Genomic DNA, 24,211 nt, shown 5'->3' with positions numbered 1-24,211 from the left:
ACATCAGTCAGGCTTCAGAAAGAAACATAGCACCATCACTGCCACAATGAAAGTGGTGAATGACATTACGAGTATTTTAGATAATAAGCAGAGTTGTGCAGCTCTATTTATTGACCTTTCCAAAGCGTTTGATACCGTCGATCATCGCATCTTAAAGCAGAGGCTACTCAGAACTCCCTTTTGAATAATATGTCTTGGGCTTTTTTTATGAAAAGTAAAAATGAAATCTGCTATGCATGCCTTGTCAATGTTGAAAGGAGTACAGTTTGTTGTCTATGGAGCTTATGTTTTAAAATTCCTTATGAAGTTAAAAAATGACATTGTATTGTTTGACAGTTAAGCGGTAAACAAGGTTAAACTGAAATAGCGTAAATGTCGGGCACAGTGCTCGGCAACGATTTCAAGATCTGTACTACACTGAGGATAGCGCTTTCACCTTGGTAGGCCTCACTGCTTCCTCCATCGGAACACAACAGCAACATCAGTGCAGACTCATTTTACCACGTTTCATGTGAATGCAGCATTAGGGTTAGGCAGTGTCGTTTTTATATGTACAAAAGTGGTGGGGCACAAAAAACTTAGATATATAACTTCTATATATAAGCGGGAGGGGGGGCATGATCGGGTTTTGTCCCACATGCCTCTAAACAGCTCAATAGGCACACACTGTAGACACTAATTAGAAGAACACAGACTAAAACAGCAATGTACAGACGAATCAGATGATTAAACATGATCTTAAAATATATTTTATATATTTTTTTTGGATTTTTTTGTAATCATTATTTTGAATACTTTCTGCTGACACTAGGTGGGGCTGTGCCCAAAAGAGTGTGCGAGCTGACCGCTCTGTCGGTGCACCCGAGTTGCCATTTGAATCGGGGTGACCGTAGCGGGGTGACACTCAGACCGAACCCCTCCTTTGTTCCCAAGAACCTAAGAAGTTCGTTCAGGTCGAGGGCTATACAGTTAGACGGCTTTAGTCCACATTAGGCGCGTTCACACCAGGTACCACAATAGTTCATGAGAACTCAGTTAATGAGAACTCTTTTAGTTCTGATGAACTAAAGCAGATCGCGTTCACACCGCAATGAGTTCCTGGGGGTGGATTAAGCCAATTAAGCCGCTGACGTCACTTCTTCTTCTTCTGCTTTGGGTTTACTGGCAGGCCGCAAACCACTTCACGGCGTATACTGCCACCCGGAGTCCCCAGCCGGAAGTCTCCGGAATTGGGGACTGGCTTCAGTAGAAGCTGCTGGGAGTCCCAGCAGCTTCCGAGTAAATCGCCAGAACGGCGACACCTGCGCTGGGCTAATGCTAATAATGCTAATGCGAGGATAATAAAATGGCGGCTTCACAAAACTTTTTGGGAGTTTTACGGGCCGTGGTTTGCATTCCACCCTGGCAATCAGACATAGGAACCTTTTTCTCCCACGAAAGTCCCTGCTCTCTAGCATGGACTGAAAACGGGGTAAAAATGGTTCTGATGAACTAATTTAGTTCCTGGGTCTTTTTGGTGTGAACGCAAATATATCGTAGTTCTGATGAACTATTGTGGGAAAAGTACTCCGGTGTATTGGGGACAGGGAGGTTAATTGCGCTGGCATGTGAGAGAAGACGGAGAGGAGAGTGAACAGGCGTGTTAGCGGCAGACAGGGAGAGACAAATAATTACACATGGCGCTCTCCAAGAAGAGGAAAGTGGAAGGTGAGAACAGAGCTTTTAACCCTGAGTGGACGGACTCATTCATGTTCATCCTGCCCACTGGGATCCCAGAACCAGTGTGTCTCATTTGTTCAGAGACCGTGGTGCTCATTAAAAGTGCTAAAACGCCACTATGAGACAAAACACAAAGTGTTTGACCAAACATTCCCTCTCAAGTCAGAACTGAGGTCACAAAAAATAAGCAGTCTCAGAGCCCGATATGATCAGTCCACCAGGATAAAACTAAATATCGTTCCAGGGCAGGCTAACCGAGGCTAACCAATGAGCATCTGCATGTGTGTATGAGAATGGCCCTGACACCATTTCAGCCCAGATTTACAAACTCCTGGCAGGACAAGCTCCAGCTCAATTCTCGCACTGAATTTAAAAAAAGTGAGTGAGGGACTGCAATATAAGAGGGAAAGAAAGAGAAACTTTAAACTGAATTGTTATGATGTGTAAAGACTGATATTGTTCTATAATCGGCTGAAACTGTTAAGTCATGATGTGAAACGGTTAACAAAGAAAAAGGGAAACTCAAGCTGCTGCTACACTTTATTTTATTTATCTAAAATTAAGCACTTTTAAGATGCACATATTTTCAAAAGCTATTTTATTTATTTGCTCTATTTTATTTTTAAAAGCAGCCCGAGAGGAACATTACACATATCCACAGTATTTACTGTATATCTGTATAGTTCAATGTTACTTTACAATAAATATTGTTGTTTTTTAATTGTACTTTCTTTATTTGATTGGCAGTCAGTTGTTGATTACATGCAGACGTTGATAAAGCTACAGGTCACTTCAATATATATCACACTAATTCATAAAGCAAGTTAGACATTTTGATGTTCCGGACCTTTGCACGGGGACATTTTCTCTAACTGGACCTCGTTGAATTGTAGTTGAATACCCCTGCTCTAGATCTAGTCTCTAGTAATTCTGCTCAAAGTGCAACAGATTGAAGCATTTTACTTTAAAATCTTAAAACAAATCTTTCCGGGGGGGCATACCCCCGGACCCCTAGAGGATGTGACGTCCACCCACCAATTAAAACATGTTCATACAATAATTAATACATTTGAAACCTTCTTTATGTATATAACCAACATGTCAATACGTTTCAGTTTTTGTAGTGTATCGGTCTTTTGTAGAGATTTTTCATTTATTCTTTATATATGCTATTGTGTACTGCTTGGAGGGTGGCGGCACCAAATCATAATCTCGCCTAGGGCACCAAAATGTCTAGGACCGGCCCTGGTTATAATGGGTTTGTTCTGGTGCGTGGTATAAAAACTGCCTTTTATTTTGATACATTTCTGGTTTCTGAAGCGTCACGCCAATACAGCCTCAGGACTTTAATGCATTGCTGTTCTTGGGATGAATAACAAGGGAAACCTGACTCACGGTTGATGTTGCTCATCATCCAAATGTGTTAGGCTGTTGAGGTCAAAGCTCAGTAGAGACCAGTGAGGTTCCTACTTCGTTCTTATGAAAAAAACGTTCTTATGGACCTGGTTGGTTGCTTTGTGCATGTGGACAATATGTTTATCCATCTCCCGCTTTAAGATCTCACTAAATGTCTCGTCTCCATTCTTTTGGTCATATTATGTTTTAGAATCCACAGGTTTCTCTCTCAAGACCTCGACATCATCCCAGCCTCAGCTGTCAACGTTGATCACTGGCCTCTTTGTTCACGAGTCCCATATACCACGGCAAGGATAACGGCAGCTTTGTATGATGTTACTTCTGACATATCGGAGAAGACATCAGATAAATCTGTGCTTATCCTTGTTTGTAAATCACAGACTCCCTGAGGCCCAGCTCATGACACAGTATAGGTGAGACCTTGGTGTTCGTGTGGACCGATGATTTCTGTTTTGCACATCTGACAACACTTATTTTGAATAAATATGTTTTAAAATACTTTTGTATCCTGTTTTTTTCTTTGTTTGATTTGTAGAAAATATGTCAAATGTCAAATTAATTTAAAATAGTTTGAAATAAAAAAGCCTGAAAAATATTTAAAAGCATATGTATTCAAAATAAGTGTTGTGTAACAACAACATGACCATTGATGTGTTAAGAGATTTTGGTAGCACTACATCTTAAAAAAATTAAGTTATTGTATTTTCCTATGAATATATGTTTTCGGCGTTGCAGTTTGCTGACTAAGCACTCCTCTCTCCTCCAGCTGCAGATTGTGACCAATTATTGATGTTTAGCTCGGATGACGGCGCGTATCGAACTGTTCTGATAAAAATGACTCTGTAGCTCGTTGTCTACCTTGTAAAGTCATGTTGTTTGTATTTTTACAACGAATGTTGTTCATGAATTATTGATCCTTGAAATTCGAATCTGTCAATAACTCAGCTCAGAGTATGCTTTGCGACGTGCATGTCCCCTCGCTCTGTTCTCTTGAGGTGTCTTTCACTTAAAGGTGGGGTAGGTAAGTTTGAGAAACCGGCTCGAGATACCCTTTTTGTTATATTCCATGGAATGCTCTTAGCATCCCGATAGCAATGAATATCTTAAGTGCTTTGACAAAAAATCCATTACAAAATGTCATCTGTGGAAGCCGTGGCGCTGTAAAAAGTACGACCAATCATTTTAGCCGGCCCGGCTAAAGTAACTGGATGGCCTACCTGCCTGTCAGCCTTCCATCTGTGCACAAACTTATCTCGTGCCCTCATTGGTCATGTGCGCGTGCGTGTGTGTTGGAGGAGGGGCTCTGTAAGGAAGTGGCAGATTTTTTCCGGCTGTGTATTTTCAAATTCTAGCGCACTCGAGCTGGTTTCTCCAAAATTACCTACACCACCTTTAAGTGAAAACCGTGCCTATTGCCAAGCACTGATGTTATATCTTTATATTTAAGGCCAAGCTCAAAGTAAAATCAATGAACCGCTCCATTGTTGTGGTTTCTGTGTTGCCGAACTGACCAGGAAGTACATTGAGCTAAATGTAAAGTTTTGCGAGAGCTCTCAAAGGGGTTTTGCGAGATCTCGCACAACATTTTTTTTCTTTTTCAAATCATTTTTTTCCCTTCTCCATGTCCCTATAGGGGCTCTGTAGAAATGACTGAGTGAAGTGCACTGTGCAAGTATATACTTTTTAAATCCCCAGCATACTGAAATGTGCAATTATCTTGGGTATTACATTGACGAAAAGATGACAGATGTGTTGTCAACAAGTTGGCGACATGTCATCAAAGATGAGTTACAGCCCATAGATTAGCTTCATGCATGGCATACATCCAGCTCTCTTTGTTTTGCAGTGGGACTCTAACACTTGTCTAAAACACAACATCCACAACAAATGACATGATTTATTGTTGTTTGTATCAAATATTTGCCATTTAGATGGGAAGTTTAGTAAAAATCAGTTCACAAACAAATAAAAGGGAGGATGTCCTGACTTTCAAGGGAATATTTGTTTAAATAGCACAACTTGCCATTAAAGAGGACATTATATGCTCATTTTCAGGTTCTTATTTGTATTTTGTGTGTCTTTTCAGGTTTTAACAACTGCACTGAATTATTACAATGTTATTCCTTCAGATCATGAGATTGTAAATTGTTTTGATCCCATTGTAACTTCAGATGTTGGTACTTCATGAACATCACAGGTCCATTAGAGGTTAAATCCTGGGTAGTTAGAAGGTTAAGACGCTTGAAATGAAAGATCTTGAAGTCACGTTGCCTCTCCATCACACACATGCGTGTACATACACAAGGGCAGTGCAAGGTGATCTGTCCCACCAGGTCCACATGGTGCACTCTGCCAGCATAATGACATTGCGTGGGCTCTCTCCTCTGCCAGCGTCTGTCCATCAGCTTCCCCAGAGTGAGCCGTTTAAAATGGATCTGGGTCACAGTGGGATCCCCTCTGTCCACCCACTGGAACTTGGAAGCATTCGATTCATTTGTGACAGAGCTGCCAGCATTACTACAGCCAATCCTTGTGACACTCTTCACTGTCAGCAAGAGCTGCAGCATTATCTATTAATACTTAGCAGGTACTATGTGCTCTCGTATACAATGCACATAGTCCTAAACTGGATCCAGAGTGTCAGTGTGAATGGAAAAACTGAAATCTATTAGGAAAAGAAGAAATCTTCAGACCTTTGCTCGACATTCTTAGTCGTGGTAAGGCTGCTACTGATGCTCAGTATTGCCATTACACTTTCCTATTGAGATTATTTAATTATTGCTGTCAAAAAAAAAGTTTGCTCATAAATATTTAGAAATGTCTGAGGAAAACAAATGTCACTTTAACAGTACTTTAGTTATCTATATATCCATCTTTTGCAATGGTAAATATGCCATAAATATATAAAGTATTAACTTGTATTTATCACAAGATGCTGAAAAACGGATTAATGCCTTAATTTCAAGCCAACTTTACTGCAACTGTAATGCAAAATGTAAACACACTACAATGTGAAAATATATTAGATCATCCTGTGTAGTTTTTAAATACTGCATTTTTCATGGAGTGGTGCAGAAATTAATCCTAGAACACGGAAATGAGTTAGCCTTAAACAACTTTCGGATCCATCTGTGTCTGTGGTTAACACGAGCTGAAGAGATTTCCGCGTTTTGTTCTACAACATAAAATATGTCAGAAAACACCGCACTCGTGAATGTCCAAAGCTTCTATGTTTCATGTTTTCATGTTACACGTGTCATCTCCTCTATCTTCCTCTTTAAACACTGTCCTATGGTTTGAAAAAAAATCAAAAATGTTCCTTCAATATATTCACTGTAGTTTATTTTGACTCAATCCCACATACAGTACATCCTCCTGCTGCTAACTAGATGTGCACTACTTGTGGATTATTCCCCAACATATTTACATGTTCCTCTTCTTTGTTACATGTAAAGTATTGTGTGTTTCCAATGTCTTAAAGGGGACCTATCATGCAAAATGCACTTTTTGATGTATTTTATACATAAATATGTGTCCCCGGCATGTCAGGGAACTCACAAAGTGTCAGAAAGTAAAACCCTCTCTCTTTTCCTCCGTGCGCAAATCTGTGAAAAACGGGGCTACAACGAGCTGATCTAGATTTGCCATCCGATATGACGTTATTTATGTCATATCGGATGGCACCCACGTGGTGGACCCACGGCCCTATCAGAAAGTTGCAATCAGAATCAATGCCTGACGTGTTTTGGACATAATATGGTCTTTGTTTACATTAGCAAGCATCGCTAACACTCAGAGCTAACCAGTACTGGAGAGAGCACATGTGTGAAGAAGCAGGAAATAAAAAGGAACTCACCTTGTGGTAAACCAGCAAGAGAGAAAGCCTTTGAGCTCCATAGTGTTTCAGAAATAATCCTTGATGTGGTTTTGGAGTTTCATCACCGCAGCATTTATTTTAGACAGTATCTGCCGGGTCCCGCATGAGCAGGCATAAGCTTTTCCCCCCTCTTTCTTTTTTTTGTAAAGCTTTATACCCCGAATCAGCACTTTAGTAACAGGAAGTGAAATAGAGGGATATGAGGCATAGCTAGAATGGGTGATCTGTTTGGTATTTTGAGCAAAACATGGACATGTTTTTTATACATGTTTATATATCTGAGACCTATGCTATTGCCTAAATATTGCATGATAGGTGAACTTTAAAATGTTATTAATGATGTAGCTCTTTTTGAGATGTTAATGCTAGCCAGAGGTCGCGTTAACCGAATATTTTCCGTCTATGACGGATTTTTTTAAACAATGACGGAAAACTCTGAAAGCAGTCCGTCATTTTGACGGATTAGAACAAACTCGGAACAGCGCCAAAGTTTCCCCGCAGCAAGTCTCTGGTGATATGCATGCCTGCCAAAAAGGAAATTATACCGTTTCCAAACCCAACTTTGCCATACAAATCATTGAAATGTCCGTGAGTTTTGGCTTTACGCTGTGCGCACTCCTGCGAGATGCAGTGGGCATGCATAACACGGCGCTAACAGTTCACGAGCGTGCGCCCCGCCCCCCGTTGACAGTTCACGACCGTGCTCTTCCCCCCCCCCCCCCCCCCCAGAGTGTAAAGGCCGACGGGTAATACTGAATTTTGACAGAAATGTTACGATCCTGTCCGTCAAAATGACGGGCAGTGAAAAAGTCTAGCGCAACCTCTGATGCTAGCATGTCATTTTGACAACAGTGTGTTTTTGTGGCAACACTTTGGTGAAGACTCTTTCAAGTCTCAACTTTACAAAGCCAAAAGAAATATTTCATCCGGTTGCAATGTCTTTCCCTCCTCTCACCTTTGCTCCTGTCTGCCGCTCTACTGTCAGCTATCTAATACAAGGGAAAATGGCCCAAAGATTCAGTGAAAAATAAGCGTTTGCCCACTTCAAAACATGACTGCACCGAGCCCTGACCTCAACCCCTTCCAACAGCTCTGGGATGAAGTCGCTTGCCAACTGTGAGCCAGATATTATCACTACCGTCAGTGTTGGCCCTCACTAATGCTCTCTTCGCTGAATGTGAACAAATCCCTGCAGCCAGGTTCAAAAATCTGTTGGGAAAAAATAACCAGCACATTGGAATGACACTTCCAATAATCACATATGGCTGTAAGGCTCCAGTGTCCACATACTTTTTTATAGAGTTTTCCACAAATTGCTCTGTCAGAGTTTCTGCACATGTCAAGTATGTGCATAAGGTGCAAATGGAGAGTGACAAACGATGGGAGGGACCCCATCCATTATTGCTGTTTCAGTTTATTGCAACAGCCGTGTACTCAATTTTATTGACTAACCTGTCATTTTTGATGGAAGAGAATGTCTAAACTAATCAGATCTAGTGCCTGTGAAATGATGATCCTGTCTTTGTCTCTTGGTGTAATATCCTGTCTTGCTAAGAATACCAGTTATAATAATTTCCTAACATTGACCTCCTTACACCAATAACTCGTTCAGATATTTTTTGTTGAAAACACTTACATTCTCAGGCATTTTCCTGCAGTTTTTCTCGATTGACCAAAGTAAACTAAAGCAGCCAACCATCCAGCCTTTATAAATGACAGCATCTAGTGTGAGTGCGTTCAAGCTATGTGCTTTGTGTTGAGTGCTTTCCTACTTTGCCAGGGCTCATTCATGCCCGGATACATCTATCAAGTGCTGGGACTATATTCCTTATAAACAAATTACATATTAGTTTTTAAATGTGAGCTTTGTTTTGTGGCTGAGTTGCTGCAAACTAGTAGCAATAACAGTCTAATACCTCACATAAAGGGGATAATTGGATCACACGCACCCTGAACTTTAGATTACCGCAAAGAAAAACCATCGTCACAGGGTGATAAACTCTTGAACCTCTGTTAAACACACATTGTAATATGTGAAATGTATGTGGCGGTGGTGAAGAAAAAAAGCCTTTTTTCCTGCAATTACACAGATAGTAAAGGTTGTTATTTATTTGGCGCTTTCATTTTTAGGTTCATGGCAGGGTAATTTAAATGAGCTCACAGTAGCCGCTATAATTGGTCCCTTGATCAAACCTGTGATTGGGAAGCGCAAAAAAATACTTGTTTTATGATTATGGTACACAGATACTTAAATCCATTTAAACTAGAGTGTTTTACATTCCTTCTTTTACCTTAACTGAATATCAATTTCAGTTGAGATTAGCTAGCAATTCCAAAACCACATTTCAATATGTGAGACTCATCTTTATACTGGCTTAGATCTACAGATAAAAAACATTTGTCAGAAATGTCACATCCTCCCGCTGGGGGAAGCAGTATCATTGAAATACAGGCACTGAACTTTAACAAAAGCAGAACACATCCCCCCTGTCGTCTGTTCAAAGCTCGCTAAAGGGCTCATGTGTATTAGAGGCGGGTTTTTATTGTCTTTAGCACTCTTATAGGATGATAAATGAACATATTTAAATGCAAATAAGGTACAACTATCATATATCCATGTTTTGTTTGTTCTGCTGTTCAGAAACACAAAGCGTAATTGAATCAAGGCAATATTTTCTCTCAGCTAAATGATTTCCCATAGCTGCTGGTGATGGAGGTCTCGGATGATGTTGCTTTTTTCTTAACCCACTCAAACAACCCATAACAATATTAACGCAACATCAAATTGACTCACTTACAGCTAAGATGGATCACCATGAGCTGTGGCTGCGTCCATGTTACCATGTAAAGAGGCCGTAATCAATCATTTTTGGCAAAGTAGCACTACACCGTGGGTTCTGTCAACTGGAAGAAACACTCACAGTCCCATAACTGAGCTGTGACAGTTCTCCACTCACTTGAGACGCACTGAACAAATCAAAGCTCTCATATCTGGGGAAACGGCAAACAGTGAGGAGACTGGGAGGGAGAGCCGGCTGATACTCACTCTTACACCATGGATAACATTTGTTACACTGCTTGTTGGGGGGAATAAAAAATTCTATACACTTTTTTTCAACACAAGGTTATTTATACAACGCATTACAGCACCTAAATTTGCATCATTTAGTTCTTCAACAAAGGGACCGTCACCCACATGGGGTCTTCAAAATTGCTACACAGGGGCCGGCAAAGTGTTTGATAAGTTATACTTAAGTGATGTCTGAAAATGCACATTAGGTTCATGAATCCAACATAAAACACACAACAACAAAAAGAACCCATTTAATTTACACAACATTGACTCATTGTTAGTTGAAGCGTCAATATATCGAAATGTGATATAATGATTGTCCAACTGCTGAACAATAACAACAAAAAGCCGACGTTTTATCCAGTTTGTACACAACGATGGAGAAACTTAACAAGCAGCAGTGGTCCACTGAAGAGACCAGCTATCTGGTCTTCCGAAGAGGTACAGAGGAAGCTGGAGCACAATCGGCCATTGTTGTTGTTGTCTGTTTCATTTGTGAGGGGTTTCCGCGCGGTTTGGCTTTATGAAGCAGGCACGCAAACGGTTACGTCATGACGCTAACAATGACGCAATGACGCAGCACCAGTCGGACTCTGGGAGGTGTGAAAAGAGCCGGAGCTAAACCGAAGAACCGGTTCTGAACCTGAAAAGCTCTAGCACGGAGCTTGAACTGGAGTTGCGTTGGTGTGAATGAGGTATTAGAGATCTCCCGCCCCTTAGCCTATCACGTACAATGTGTTGGAGTGCTAGCCAAAATGAACGTGAGTGTTACTTGATGATGTCACTAGTTACGGAAGTAAACAAAGGAGTCCAATGGAGGAGATTAACATGCACATAACCTATATAACACACTACAGGAAATGGATATCTCAACAAGCATAAAAGGGCCCCTTTAAACATACGAAGAGTGCTCTTTAAACTAAGGGGTCATGAAAAACATTGAAGACCCCTGCATTATGTCTTGAATTGGAGATACAGAAGAGAAGAGGGAGATACCACAAAGGTTAAAAGGGAAACTATGTGTTTATGTCATTTCATCACTCTCCCTTTAACATCAAGGGCAATGACTGTCATTTCTGATGTTCTTCTTGTCACTTGAATCTAGCGTTTTCAAAATAATATTTGACTCTGTTTGTCCTAAAATAGGAAACCATCACCATGACTACCAACACAGCCACCTGGATTTGACAGCACTCACACCTAAACTGGGTAAGAAAACACATTAATGTCCTTAACTGGAGATGTGACATCACATGCGGTGCAAAGATCCCTATGTAGATCAGAACAATTACATTTGGAATGCGTGCCAGGAAAAGACACCCAAATTGATTTCTCATAATCGGACCCGACTTGACTTTCCCAAATGACATGGATCGTTATCTGTCTCTATATGAAAGTCAGCCAAACAATTTTTCTAATAGATTATTTCCAATTTCAAGGACAATAGTATATCTTTGATGGGGAAATTAAAATCTGAAGGACTGACAAAGAAGTCTTCGGAGAAAATGAAAAGCCGAACATTTATGATAATTAAAGTATCATCTGTGGATGTTGCTGCAGTTATTGGAAACTCAATTACTTTTATTGCCTCCCATCTATTTCTCTTAATGTGATTTTCTGTGAAAGGAGAGCAGCTTTTAGCGTGGAATTACCGAATGTTCCTGCTTCCAAACGTCAATGAAATGACGAGAGGGAGTCTGGCCCTACTCGTGATAAAATATCTCCCTGACATTCTAAAAACTGCAGAGACCGACTTTGAGTCATTATTCAAACTTTTCCGCCGTTAATGGAGCGCTGTGGTCCACATTCCACTTGTGCTTGTGTGCCTCTTAAACAGGACAGCCTTTTTGCTTGGGAAATGGCTTTGAAAAGTACCGTTAGTACCAAATAAAACTCTTCAAACAGTCCTTTTGAAGCCTATATAGCTCCTGATGAGGGAGGGTAGCTTTTAGGAATAATTCCAGAGTTGCTGGGTTGGATTCGATGTGTTAACTCGGGACAGAATTCTAGCAATATTAGCTTTAAACAAGGGAAACCCTTCGCTGTGGTCGTTTGGTTGAAGCATCTGTGCACTTTGATTCTTATTGATCCTTTCTTTCTCACTTGGATTTGGTAGCCCACAGACAAATGCGACACGGTAAGTAATACACATACACTTGGTGTTTATGTGTATTCTTTCTTCACCTTTTCTTACACGTATCATGTAGAGATCAAAACTCTTTACCCGCACACTGGGGGTCATTTTCTATTCTCCTTTCTCGTTCTTTTTTAAGCGCTTGTTTATATTTTGCCTTCACGCTGCATTACAGTCCATGACCTTTAGTCCAGTCTGAGAGATTTCTTCTTCACACATTATTTTCACTCTTTCACTCCACCTAACTGGCTCTTCAAAAACCCTCACACATGCCGGCACACTCTTTTTCCAACTCAGTGAATGTCTCTCCTCTATACGCCATATGTTACTCGGTGTTGTGTGTCCTTGTCCTCCTTGCTGCAGTAGACACCCAGTCCTATTTTTAAATCCAGCAACAGCGTCCCTGCCCGTATCCCAGCCCCCCCACCCACCCACTGCGCCACCTGACCCACGACTGAGCGTCCCAAATACTGAAGCCTAAGGAGCTCTGTGCAGTGCAGGGAGCCTTCATGGTGCCACATCATATCACTGATAGCAAAACAGAAATGTTTACGGCATTTCACACCAGCCGTCACTTGAGCCGCCTGGACATAGTTCACACATTCACAGTTAGCTCAGAATGTGTAAAGGCAAAGAAGAACAGATTGGTACATGGTATTGATGTTACAAGTCAACACGTAGCATATCACGCCCTTGAAATGCTTGAAGGGAAAGTCACCAGACCACTTTTCCAAAATCCAAAAGTTTATTTGATGTACACAATATAGTGTACCTGGATAAAAATAGTCAGTTGTTGTGCTATTTCCACCCCCAACCGACCATATTCAAGGTGGCATCTCACTTTGTAAATGTTTGATGGGTTACAAGGATAAAAGGCAGGATGTATGACACAAATTACTCTCTCTAAAGCAACGTTGTTTTCTCACAATTAGTATAATATAAATAAAATGGTCCAATATGAAAACTTGGCTAGCTAAGCCAAGTTGAATGCTACTCATAGGTAAAGTAAAAACTGTTACATACACCCGAGCGTAAATAACTGCAGTGCTGAAAAAAACAAAAAAAAGTACTTTTATTGATCCACTAAAAATACCTATATATTCAAAACAGAACTGAATGTGGGCCTGGGTGTACATAGCTTTTCTGACTATAGACGCCTGGGTGCATGTTTTAGGCATTATTATATATACACACAGGTGTAAATAGCCACATTCGCTATGACAACCCGTATAGCATCTGCCTTTTTCTAAAACACTGTCTATTTCTAATATTTAACGGTTGGGGTCTAGACTCCATTATTAGTTTATCTTCCAAGCATATTAACCGTTCAGTGGTACATTTTGTAGAGAAAGAGAACAGAGATCTGCCATGCAGGAATGGTACCCAATCTCTATAAGTGGATCTATTTATATGCAGATGACACATACTTATACATGTACAAACAGAAGAGGAAAATGTACAAGCGCAATAGAAAAATTTACTTTAACCAATGTTATAACACGAAAACAAGTATCTAAATTAGCTATAGCACATTATGTACAAAGTTACTTTAGTAAAAATGTGATTATTCATTAGCCAATGCAGATGGAATTAAGTGGCTCCCTGCCTGCGGCTGTAGGTTAAATGACCAAACATCGCACATGGGTAAAGCTAAATCAGTCCGTTGTACATCTCAAAATGCAAGCAGAACTTTTCAACATGTTGTTTCCTACACGCTAAAGACCTCCAGCACAAGTATTTCTCCCCCCACACTTCTCACAACCCCGGCCTCTTTATCTGCCTCCCTTTCTCTCCTCCAGTAAAGACTCCCAGTTGATTTCCCTTCTTTCTGACTGAGTTTACTCTGACTGCACCGCACCGCTTCCTTCCCTGTCCCCTGTAGAGAGACCACAGCGGATGAACAACATCCTGACCTCGGCCACCGAGCCCTACGACCTGTCCCTGTCCAGATCCTTCCAGAACCTCAGCCATCTGCCGCCCTCCTACGAGCTGGCCCTCAAGTCTGACTTAAGTAAATACTCCTCCTCTCTCCACAGATTAAGTAGGTGGTCCTTCATTTATCCTTCCTCGTCGTGTTTTTGCCTGATGCACTGAAAAGAGACAGGGAATGAAGTCAACCTCATGCCCTGTGCATTAAAGGGCTCACTGTGATGAAACATTTGAATGTGCACTACAGAGACTTGCCTCATGATAAGTATCTCCAGATGTTTGGTGGCTCATCATGCAGATAAACCTCTCACTGTTTCACCTTTGTATGGAAAAAAAACCCACTTAAAATGCATGACAATGCTCTATAGCCTCCATACTCATTCCCATCCACTTGCATCCAATTGGCGTGTAATTTGGCTCCATCTGCAGCCTACAGTATGTCATGTTGCCAATGTCTCTTAATGATATATTAAAAGCTTCTTTTTTTCAGCTGAATGGCTTCTATACGCTAACAAGATGGCGCTTCAATGTTGCACTGTGACATTTTCAGCTGGATGATGACCAGTTCATTCCCAGTGCTCTCACATTGGTTGCATGTTTCCGGTTTTGATCTAGATTTTCTTTAACTGATCTGTATTGTATTAAACAAGGGAATAACATGTTCACTTTTACAAAGCTTACCTCGCCAAAAGTGTTTTTTAAACGTGACAGCCGCAAAACATTTAGAAATTTGTAAAATGCACAAAGCAAGTACAAACTCAAATTGAACTGGCCTCAAAACCCTTCACTTAAAGGTGGGGTAGGTAAGTTTCAGAAACCGGCTTGAGTGCACTAAAGAGATGCAAGGCTGACAGACAGGGCGGCAATCCAATGCCGGGCCGGCTAAACGGATTGGTTGTACTTTTTACAGTATTACGAGTTCCACAGATGATTTTTTGTCAAAGCACTTAAGATATTCATTGCTATCGGGATGTTACGAGCATTCCATGGAATATAACAAAAAGTGTATCTCGAGCCGGTTTCTGAAACTTACCTACCCCACCTTTAATGTTGAAAGCTCTAATCTTTAATCCTACCATCAACACGTTGCGCAGTAAGATAGCTTGACTGCTGATTCTTCATAATCATGTTTTGAATGTAGCTTTGCCTCATACAAAGACAGATTCCAATTTACTTTTATCTTGTGAAAGATTCCATACCTAGGGTGCTCGGTATTTAAAAACAGTTTTCAGAACAGACTGAATATAATAAGATAAGATACAATATTCTCTATTATCCCCCAGGCGATTTCTGCTTGCTCACTACTGTAACCAACTTAATACAATATGTAGCCAACAGGACATTACAGTGGTACACCAAAGACATAATAAAAATGATTAAAATGAGGAGAGAAATCATACAAGCCATACCACAGTACATAATGTAACTTATTGCAAGATACACATGCATTATGAGAACCTTCTTCCAATGGTTAAATTGTTTTTCTAGAGCAGTGTTGTTGGATGAAAAGAAAGATGAAAGCTTATTTTGTGCATTTCCTGGCTCTGTAAATTCTACCTGAAGGTAATAGTTTGCATTTGCAATGCAGAACGTGTGACAGGTCCTTCACAATTATGTGCGCATATCTTGACAACAGTTACTTCATAGATAGCATGAAGGGGACGTGTGTGTACTTTCTTTTAGTGTTGTTCAAAAACGTTAAGGATACTTTTACACCAAACCTGTTTGGTGCAGTTCAGATGAACTTCAGGGCATTAAGCTGTTTGGTTTTGTTTGGGCTAATTTAAAAGCTGTCAAACTAACTTTGGGACAGAACAAACACCCAAGACTAATATCGCCATGAAACATTTGAGAACTGACAGCAAAAACAGTCCAACAACAGGATTTTACGATATTGCAATTTTAGAATGACCTTAAACTTATTTTGAACTGTGAAGAGAGCCTTCTGTATGTGCTTGATGCATATTTATGCATGATGCAATAATTGCATCATGGCAAGTTACCATTGGTACTATAACATTAAATATTGTAATACATTTATAGAAAGGATTTATTCAGTCATGTTAAAAAGCCTTCTTCTGATACAGAATGGGATTTAGAAAGCTCTTGATAACTTGTTGGTGGTATTCAAGGTTAGATTGAATTGGTGATATGATAACTGAAGTATGTTAAAGGGATTGGATATCAGTAGCAGATGCAGTGGGCCTGATGTTCTTCTATAAACAGATCTATTTTCTTAAAGCTGAATATTTAAATAAAACCAAGGTTTATTAAAGAAGACTTCTGCATGCGCATCTCTCTTCTGTTTCAACCTGATGCAGAACGCTAGAGGATCTTGAGTTTGAACAGAAGATTCAGAGTGCAAGGAACAAACATATTTTATGGATTCTAAATCATTTTGTGGACTACTTACCCTATATCCTCCGCTTGAGACTATCATACGTCAGTTCTTGAGATTTTGGAGATCAGCTAAGAATGCTATATTTGAGCGTTAAAATAATCGGGTGGACCAATGACTCATTTGTCTAAAAATAAAAACTTGTTTGAGTACTTGATATGTTTAGCAATACACTGTTTTAAAATACACCAAAGTAAACAGCTATTGAATATGAGCTGCTAAATAAGCCATGACGCTGCCTGGTGTTCAGTGCATCCATTATGTATTTCCAAAAGCACAACCATTGGCAACATACGGTTTTCTTTAGAGTGCATTCTATTGTGAATAACCACATTTAACCAATTTGTTGACAGTAGATATTTTTTTTTTTTTTTTTTTAAAAACATCCTCATCATTTTGCCTCAAGAAGCTTCTCTGTGTTTAAAGGGATTTGCTAGTTAAAAACACACTGGAGCATTACTCTTGATGTACTTTTACCCCTAACCTTATTTCCAGGAACAAATTCATTGAAGAGCACATTTTCCAAGCACTTGTGAGTTGTAACAAACACACAATATGCACCATTCACTGTCCTTGAATTATAATAGATGTTACAGACTTGGAAAGCCATTTGAATGTGCCATTGGTCCTGCGATAGAACAACATGCGTTGGTACAATCTCCTTTCAGCGCATTTAAAATGTGTCTTTTATACGTTTTACTCCTCTCTCCCTTATCAACTCTGGGCTTTGCTCTTATCTCGCTGAAGCTTGTACACACACAGAAAATCACAGACATGAATCACCACAAAAAGGCTTGAATTTGAGACAGGAGCCCTGAAAAATGTGTCAAAAGAGCGAGCAAAGTCGTCCCTTAAACAAAGCCCTTCCACTTGGAAAAATTAATTACGGGTTCTATCGCGGGTGAGGCTTTTTGGAAACAAGCCTAAAAGTAATATAATTAGTTGCTTTTTTAATTAAACCATCTGGAGGGATAATGATTATGACTAAATTAAATTAGCATGGTTTATTTGATATTTTAAATGATGTGTGTGAGCGCAGTGTGTGTTCTTCAGTGATGTCAATGAGGCAGGCTGCTGCTCTAAGGTAACCTGCTTGTTTGGCTCTGTTGTTCACCTTAATCACCCCAAAATGGATTAAAACACCTCAAAGAACAAACAAGCTACCTTTAATCCTCACCAAAGAACAAAAGGAATGAAATTGCTTCCCTTCCCCCCTTTTAATTTCACATGTTCCTTCTCCAAAACTCTCTAAAGATCACTTTATAATTGATGTTCCACCAGTTTCACGAGTGTTAGCGCATTATATGATTACAGTTTTCTGTGATCAATAGCTGACACATAAATATACTGCTTGTATTGAATCTAATCTCGCAGAGTGGGAGCTGGGGTTCAATTAACCGTTGTTAGCTATTTCCTGTGTTTGCAGCTCTGCGCCACGTTTGGTACCCTTTAGCCTCTCGCAATCATCTTAATTGTAAAGTGCTACATTTTATTGGCGCTGCAGAAATTAGATGGAGCAGTTTGCATCGCCCCTCTTATATCATTCTAGTCACTTAAAGTGTAAATGGTGCAACATGTGTGCGCTCATAAAAGGCAAGTCTTAAATCAAGTGTTAGGAGAGGAATTCCATTTGTGGCATTTTGAAGTTCCCCAGAAACCTTCTACTGAAATTAATATTATATTTCATTCTCAAACACTGGCCAAAGTCTTTATCCACCTTAACAACAGTGAGAGGCCTAATTACTTTTGATTCAATACATATAGGTTATTATATTTGAGTGAGAAGCCTCCCTGATTAGATTTTCTGTTGATTCTTATTACTGAAAAATACTTCCCCCAATGTTAACATGTTGTTAAAGCAAATTCAGAATGTTTTTTATTTGCATAAGTTTTGTCAATCACTGTAATGTTACCATCGATAGATATGACAATTTTTTTGTGCAGACTTTTTACATTAAAGCGTTTGAGAGACTGAATGAGAAAGCCCCTCCCACATTCCTGATAAGCGTTTATTTAAAAAGAAATGGAAAGGACATCAAAAAAATCATGATTAAAGTTCCTATCAATATGGTTTGACCAAGTGCCCAAAAGTGTGCAGACTGCCTAGGGTTAGGGTTAGGGTATGTTTTCTTCTTGGGGTGGATGAGCACATCATTTACCATGTTGCAAATGTTTCAAATGCAATGCTTGGAAAGTCAGAGTTTTATTGGCAGTAACTTTTTGGTGGCCAACTAAATATCAAAATATTGAAGCACCTGGAAAAGTTGGTCCTTATTGGTTGGTTGTCACGGCTCTGTCTGTTATCGAAGACCCGCCCTTTATTTGAGAATTTATGTTAGATGTATTTTCTTTTGATAGCAGGACATAATACACTCCTGCCACATTAACATTTGAGTTTATAATCACTACAAATCTGTGACACTGGCTGCAGTTTGACCTATCAAAGGAGCTATGGGGCATAACTTCTCAATTGTCTTTATATTTGTAGCCTCTGGTTGAGTTTGGTTGACATTTTCTGCCATAATGTCACATCTAAACCAAGTCTTTAGGGAAAAAATGCTGGAGCACATTGCCATGAGCCAAAGTTGGCCCTCCTTCATTAAGAATGCACAGAGCAGTGGACATGAAACCCCTGATAGCGGGACAAAAGGTGACCTTCTGTATCCAGGCGTGACATCTATTCCAGAGAGCCGAGCATCCACATCCACAATTCCCATCATCCCTCTTTTCCACGACCCAGTGAAGCGTGACACGGTCCTAAAACGGCCATTCAACCTCAGGGTTCTGCAATAATTAACTGCTGAAGAGGTAACGACCCCTCAGCACCAATAGTTCATCAGAGAGCTTCTGTGGTAGCGTCCCAATGTGTGCCAGCAATGACAAAAACAGGTAGATACACAGCTGAGAGCTAATTGCCTCCCATGTTTAATAGAGCCGAGCATGACTGTAACGGAACACCCAGTGGACAAACCAACCTGCTTTCTGGTAGAGGCCTGTTCAGGCACAACCAGCTCATGAACTGTTGAGTATTGTTGCGTTGAGTATAAATGATGAGTCCTCTTCACACTAATGGAAAATTACATTGATAAGAGTCTACTGTTGTTCTGTTTTTTATGAAAAAAAAGGCCATGTTTGAAAGGACTCTCCAATTACTGTGTTGGTTACCATTATCACCTCATCCGTTCAACAGCAGCCAGAATGTGCGGGACAGATATAATGGAGACTAATGTGTCTACACTTGTGGTCCTCTGGGCCGTTTCAAACGTGATTTGTGAGCACTGCTTATATGCAGATTTCATTGTGAAAGCATTACTTTTCTCAAATGATTGTAACTTGCAAATTGCATATACATCTGCAAGTCCTAGAGGGCTTTTGCATGCTCCTGCATGGTTTGCAATAATTTGTTGTCTTGATGAATGAAATCTGTAAAAAAGAAAAGGTTATTTGTTTGTTATTTATGGTCTTGCTGCCCCTGCCCTGCGAATAAAAACGTCCCCATATGTGTACTATAGCAAATATCCTGTAAATATAGGTTTGTTCTGAATAAACCAACGTTGAAAGGACTTCTAGGAAATGTGCTAACCACGAACAACAGTAGAATACACCTTCGGCAAGACATTTGTTTGAGCTAAACATTGTAAAAAGATTAATCCTGGAACCCATTGGCTATGCTTCTGACATCAATAACCTTTTGGGGGCTTGGGGCTATATTTCAAGGGGGTTCCCATGTAGCCAGTGAATGTTCAAGCCAAAACTTCCTTTTCTGTTTGCTGTTCATTGTTTAAAGTCCAATTAGCAACTTGAGACAATGAATGGAGCTGGATTTGCTATTCAATGTCTATGACCAGGTGTTTTGAAGAAGCCAATTTAAAATAAAATAAAAAGCGAATAAAAGGCCGTATGATCGTCAGACAATATCCCCATGGGTTCTGATATTTCGTTTTGGCAAATGGGTTCCAATGTTCTCTCTGTTCTTCTCCATACAACCAATGCCTGTTCAGAAGTGATTGATCAATACTACTCGGACTAGAAACTAATACCAACATTCAAAATAGTATGCCATTGCCCATAGTGTTCTGCATTCATATCCAGACATCTGTTTAAAAAGATGATCAAATATGTAATTTTAGACTCCAAATTACTGTTCTGTAAAGTACTGGTATTGTGTAAAGCTGCCGTCACATTATCTGCGGTAAAACTGCAGAGCCCGAAACAGTGGTGGTACTGCCAGCTCGACCTTTCAAAGCATAACCAAGAGTAAAATCTATGTGAAGCCGCACGCGGAGACAAGGGAGTCAACCATAGAAGAAGAACTAATCAGCCGTTCTCTGTACCCTACTATGTGGTAAGCATAGAGCTAATCGCTTATCATGTGAAGGCAGCTTAAGGTTGTATTTGTTCCAAGCAAGGCCAGGAGTCTTGATGCTGTTGTCTCTCTCTGATAATCTCCATATTCTTTCTCCTCAGGTGATAAGGATGTAGATGAGTACTACACGAGGAAGCATCATCATCCTGACTTTGGCGGCCGGGGACCAACCCACATGGTGAAGCTAAACTCAGAACCCCAGCAGCACCAACAGCACCAACAGCACCAACAGCACCAACAGCACCAACAGCACCAACAGCACCAACAGCGGCAGCGTCCCCGCCGAGTCCAGAGGGCCATGTCCCAGGATCACGTCCTGTCCCCTCCCAGGACGCCACGTCGTGGGGACTATGGCTTATCGTCCTACGGCGTCATGGCAGCTGCATCATACAGCAGCAGCCGGCACCTCTCAGAGGAGCAGCTGCTGTCAGCAGACCGCCTCCAATCCCAGGATCCTTTGCTGTCCCCCGCTATGAGGCGCGACAAGTTCCGGGAGAAGGCGATGGCGCGGGCGATGTCTCACGCCGACATGCTGATGCCCGTCACGCCCACCATGGACCGCCACAAGATGACCAAGATGCACTCTCAACCCACTGCCTCTACCGACTCCTACAACACGCTGACGGTCAACCACCAAGCGCCGACATCTAAAAGGCAGGCGTTTGCCTCCCGACGAACACACACCGTGGACCAACTACAGTACATTCCCGGCCACCACCACACATACCGCACTGCCAGCAAGAACGAAGTAACTGTTTAACCACAGAGTGGAAGGATTCCTGAGACACAGACGTCAACAGAAATCTTCAAAATCAGCAAATCTCTTGTGCAGAGGTCTTCTTATTATAACAACCTCCTACATTAAAAAAACTCTTCCAGCTTTTTAGCACAAGCTTCCTGTGTCATCAATAATCAACCCCAGCAAAGACATCTCTCTCTTAGAGCATCATAAGGGCTTTGCGTGTTGACACAAAGAGGGATCCTTCATGTCAGACGTTTGACGGCCTGAAGAAAATATTTTTTAAACTGGACATGGGACTGGATAGGAATTGTATCAACTTTATAAATATATAAATATACTATATTTACTATTTGTATTCTCAGTCCTTGTTATAGCTTTAGAGATTCTCATTGACTGATGTAAGCACTTCAAGTGGTGCAAGATCTTGAACTCGTCCCCTTTCAGTGAAGAAGTGGATTTATGGGTTAAAAAGCACAATTACTGAATTCCCTTTTTTGTTTGATTTAATTGACTCTTCTTCTTTGGTAAACGGCCAGGACATATCACCTTAATAGTTAAAACAGAGGCTATTTCTGTTGCATACAATAGATGATTGTAAATAGGCTATATTAGCAGCATTAGAACAAGAAAAGCTGGCCCTTTGACTATATTGTTTGGTTTGGTTTTCTCCCACCTGGAATATTTCTTAGATTCCCAATTAATACTTTTAGTTTTAGATAAGGCAAAGATCCCAAATGAATATTATTTCCACAGATGTCCGCAAAATATGTGGATGTAATATGTATATGGGAAGTATTTTTTTCTTTCTACTGTGCTTGTAGCATAGAATGATTGCGTATGAAATAACCTTTTACCACCGTCGGCTGGCAGCTTAAGTCTGCAGGTGGAAATGAAGCTTGATGGTTGTTTGACCTGATTAATTTGTGTTCACACATCTTTTGTCATCCACGAAGATGACGCTCCACCGCCCTTTCTGCTCGGTTTGTGATTGGCCAGCTGCTTTCATCTCTACATATCAGGTACTCGTTGTGTCGGAGCGCATGGGTCGAGCCGTAGTTTTGCATCGATGTGTTGACTGAAACAATCAGTACTAATGAGGACATCATAATCAAGCATTACTTAAAACTGTGACCTGTTTGTCCAGATGTTTTCATTAAAGCAATGCCTTATTGTATGGAATCCCATGTGCTCTTAATTGAACAATCATGCTTTTGTCAAATGTCACGTGTTTGTGCAATATTATTGATTATAGTTTACCAGCAGAACCAGCAGTAAAATTCCGTTCAGTGATAGATGATACAGTATACCTCACAAAACATTCAAATAAAAGAGTCGCAAACTTTAAAAGGAAAACTATAAATATATACTAGAGGGTATTTCTATTTAAAATCTGTCAAAGTATCTCTAAACTATTTTAGCTTTATTGGAGGTCTGTTGGCTCATACAGTGCTTCTTTTTCCCGCTGTTTAGTCAGATGAATTAGAGATAAGAGGTCTTCATGGGTTCACTTAGGTCCTTGTGTTCAAGACTAACTGGAACCACAGTTGGACTGGGTCTCTAATGTGATCTTAACCATACTTGTCATTAATTATATTGATTTCAGTTGGTTCTGGCCAAGGTGGTCTTTTGCATTTTTATCTATGCGCAGAAGGTTTGTGCACGGTAAACGTTGAACGGTGATATTGTGTTTGTAAACTACCTGATTCATTTGATTGGCTCTTTTGTACAAAAGAAGGGAACTGACCCTTCATTTGGTAACAGTTTTTTTACAGTCATTTTCTAAATAATCTGCCCGCCCTAGATATGCAGCTTATATCTTGTTTTCTAACAACGTGGATGATTTTAAATTAGAGTCAGTTAGGGCCTGGTATTTCTCATGCAGATTCCTTGTGTTTGAGGGCATCAATGTCCAGAGGGAGTAAGACTTTGCATTGGTCCTGGAATTATACTCCATAAAATCGGGTCGGGGTAGGGTTTCAGTTATGAGTGGATCCTCTCTAATGCCCATTTCACACCAACGCGTTTTCAGCTCCGGCTCGGAGCTGGAGCCTGAAAAGTGCCGGTTTTTCCTGTTCACACCGCAGCGGCGCCGCCTCTTAGCTCCGGAATCCAGTTCACTTCCAGCTCCAAAAAAATGGTCGGTCTAGGGGCAAGAGCTTCGGAGCTAAGAGGTCGCGTCGCTTACGTCTCTCTTACGTCGAGGCGTGCAGGAAACTAAACCCACCTCCCCTGAACATGGGTCGACTGTCATGCCTGCCTACAAGCAGTAGTGCTTATAAACACACTTTATAAAGTCAGGCAACACTAACCAGGCTTCGTGTGATTCTGTTTATTTGTACCTTACTTTGACCATCCGTTCACTGTTATTGATCATTGTGGAGAGAGGCAGACGTGTTGTTTTGTATTATAGCAGCTATCGGATGGAATCAATACATGGGCTGCACAGGTTGTCGCGTCCGACTATCACAAGTAGAATCATAATAAAAATACGCCGGTAAAATGTGCCTGTAGAAAACGGTTTATGCCACAATAGGATAGCAATAGCAAGTAGTCAGTT

At 40.6% G+C, this 24,211-nt stretch overlaps 1 protein-coding gene across 4 annotated transcripts in view; it reads left to right on the top strand.

Annotated features, from left to right (window-relative positions):
* Nucleotides 1-23,884, top strand: part of LOC117539865 (protein shisa-6) — an 81,303-nt gene extending 57,419 nt beyond the window's left edge. Inside the window, exons 6-9 of one of the 4 annotated variants that reach the window (XM_034206216.1) lie at nt 11,232-11,294; nt 12,202-12,222; nt 14,102-14,260; nt 21,014-23,883. In XM_034206216.1, the coding sequence (XP_034062107.1) occupies nt 11,232-11,294; nt 12,202-12,222; nt 14,102-14,260; nt 21,014-21,672 (902 nt within the window). In that variant the 3' untranslated portion in view covers nt 21,673-23,883. Of the gene's footprint in view, nt 1-11,231; nt 11,295-12,201; nt 12,223-14,101; nt 14,261-21,013 lie in introns of all 4 variants that reach the window. The other 3 variants (XM_034206218.1, XM_034206217.1, XM_034206219.1) reach the window with 3 other exon arrangements.
* Nucleotides 23,885-24,211: the final 327 nt, after the last annotated feature.

Source organism: Gymnodraco acuticeps, unplaced genomic scaffold (assembly GCF_902827175.1).
Source record: "Gymnodraco acuticeps unplaced genomic scaffold, fGymAcu1.1, whole genome shotgun sequence".
NCBI lineage: Eukaryota > Metazoa > Chordata > Actinopteri > Perciformes > Bathydraconidae > Gymnodraco > Gymnodraco acuticeps.
The sequence above is the reverse complement of the archived record's forward strand: the minus strand, read 5'-3'. Positions and strand labels throughout refer to the sequence as shown.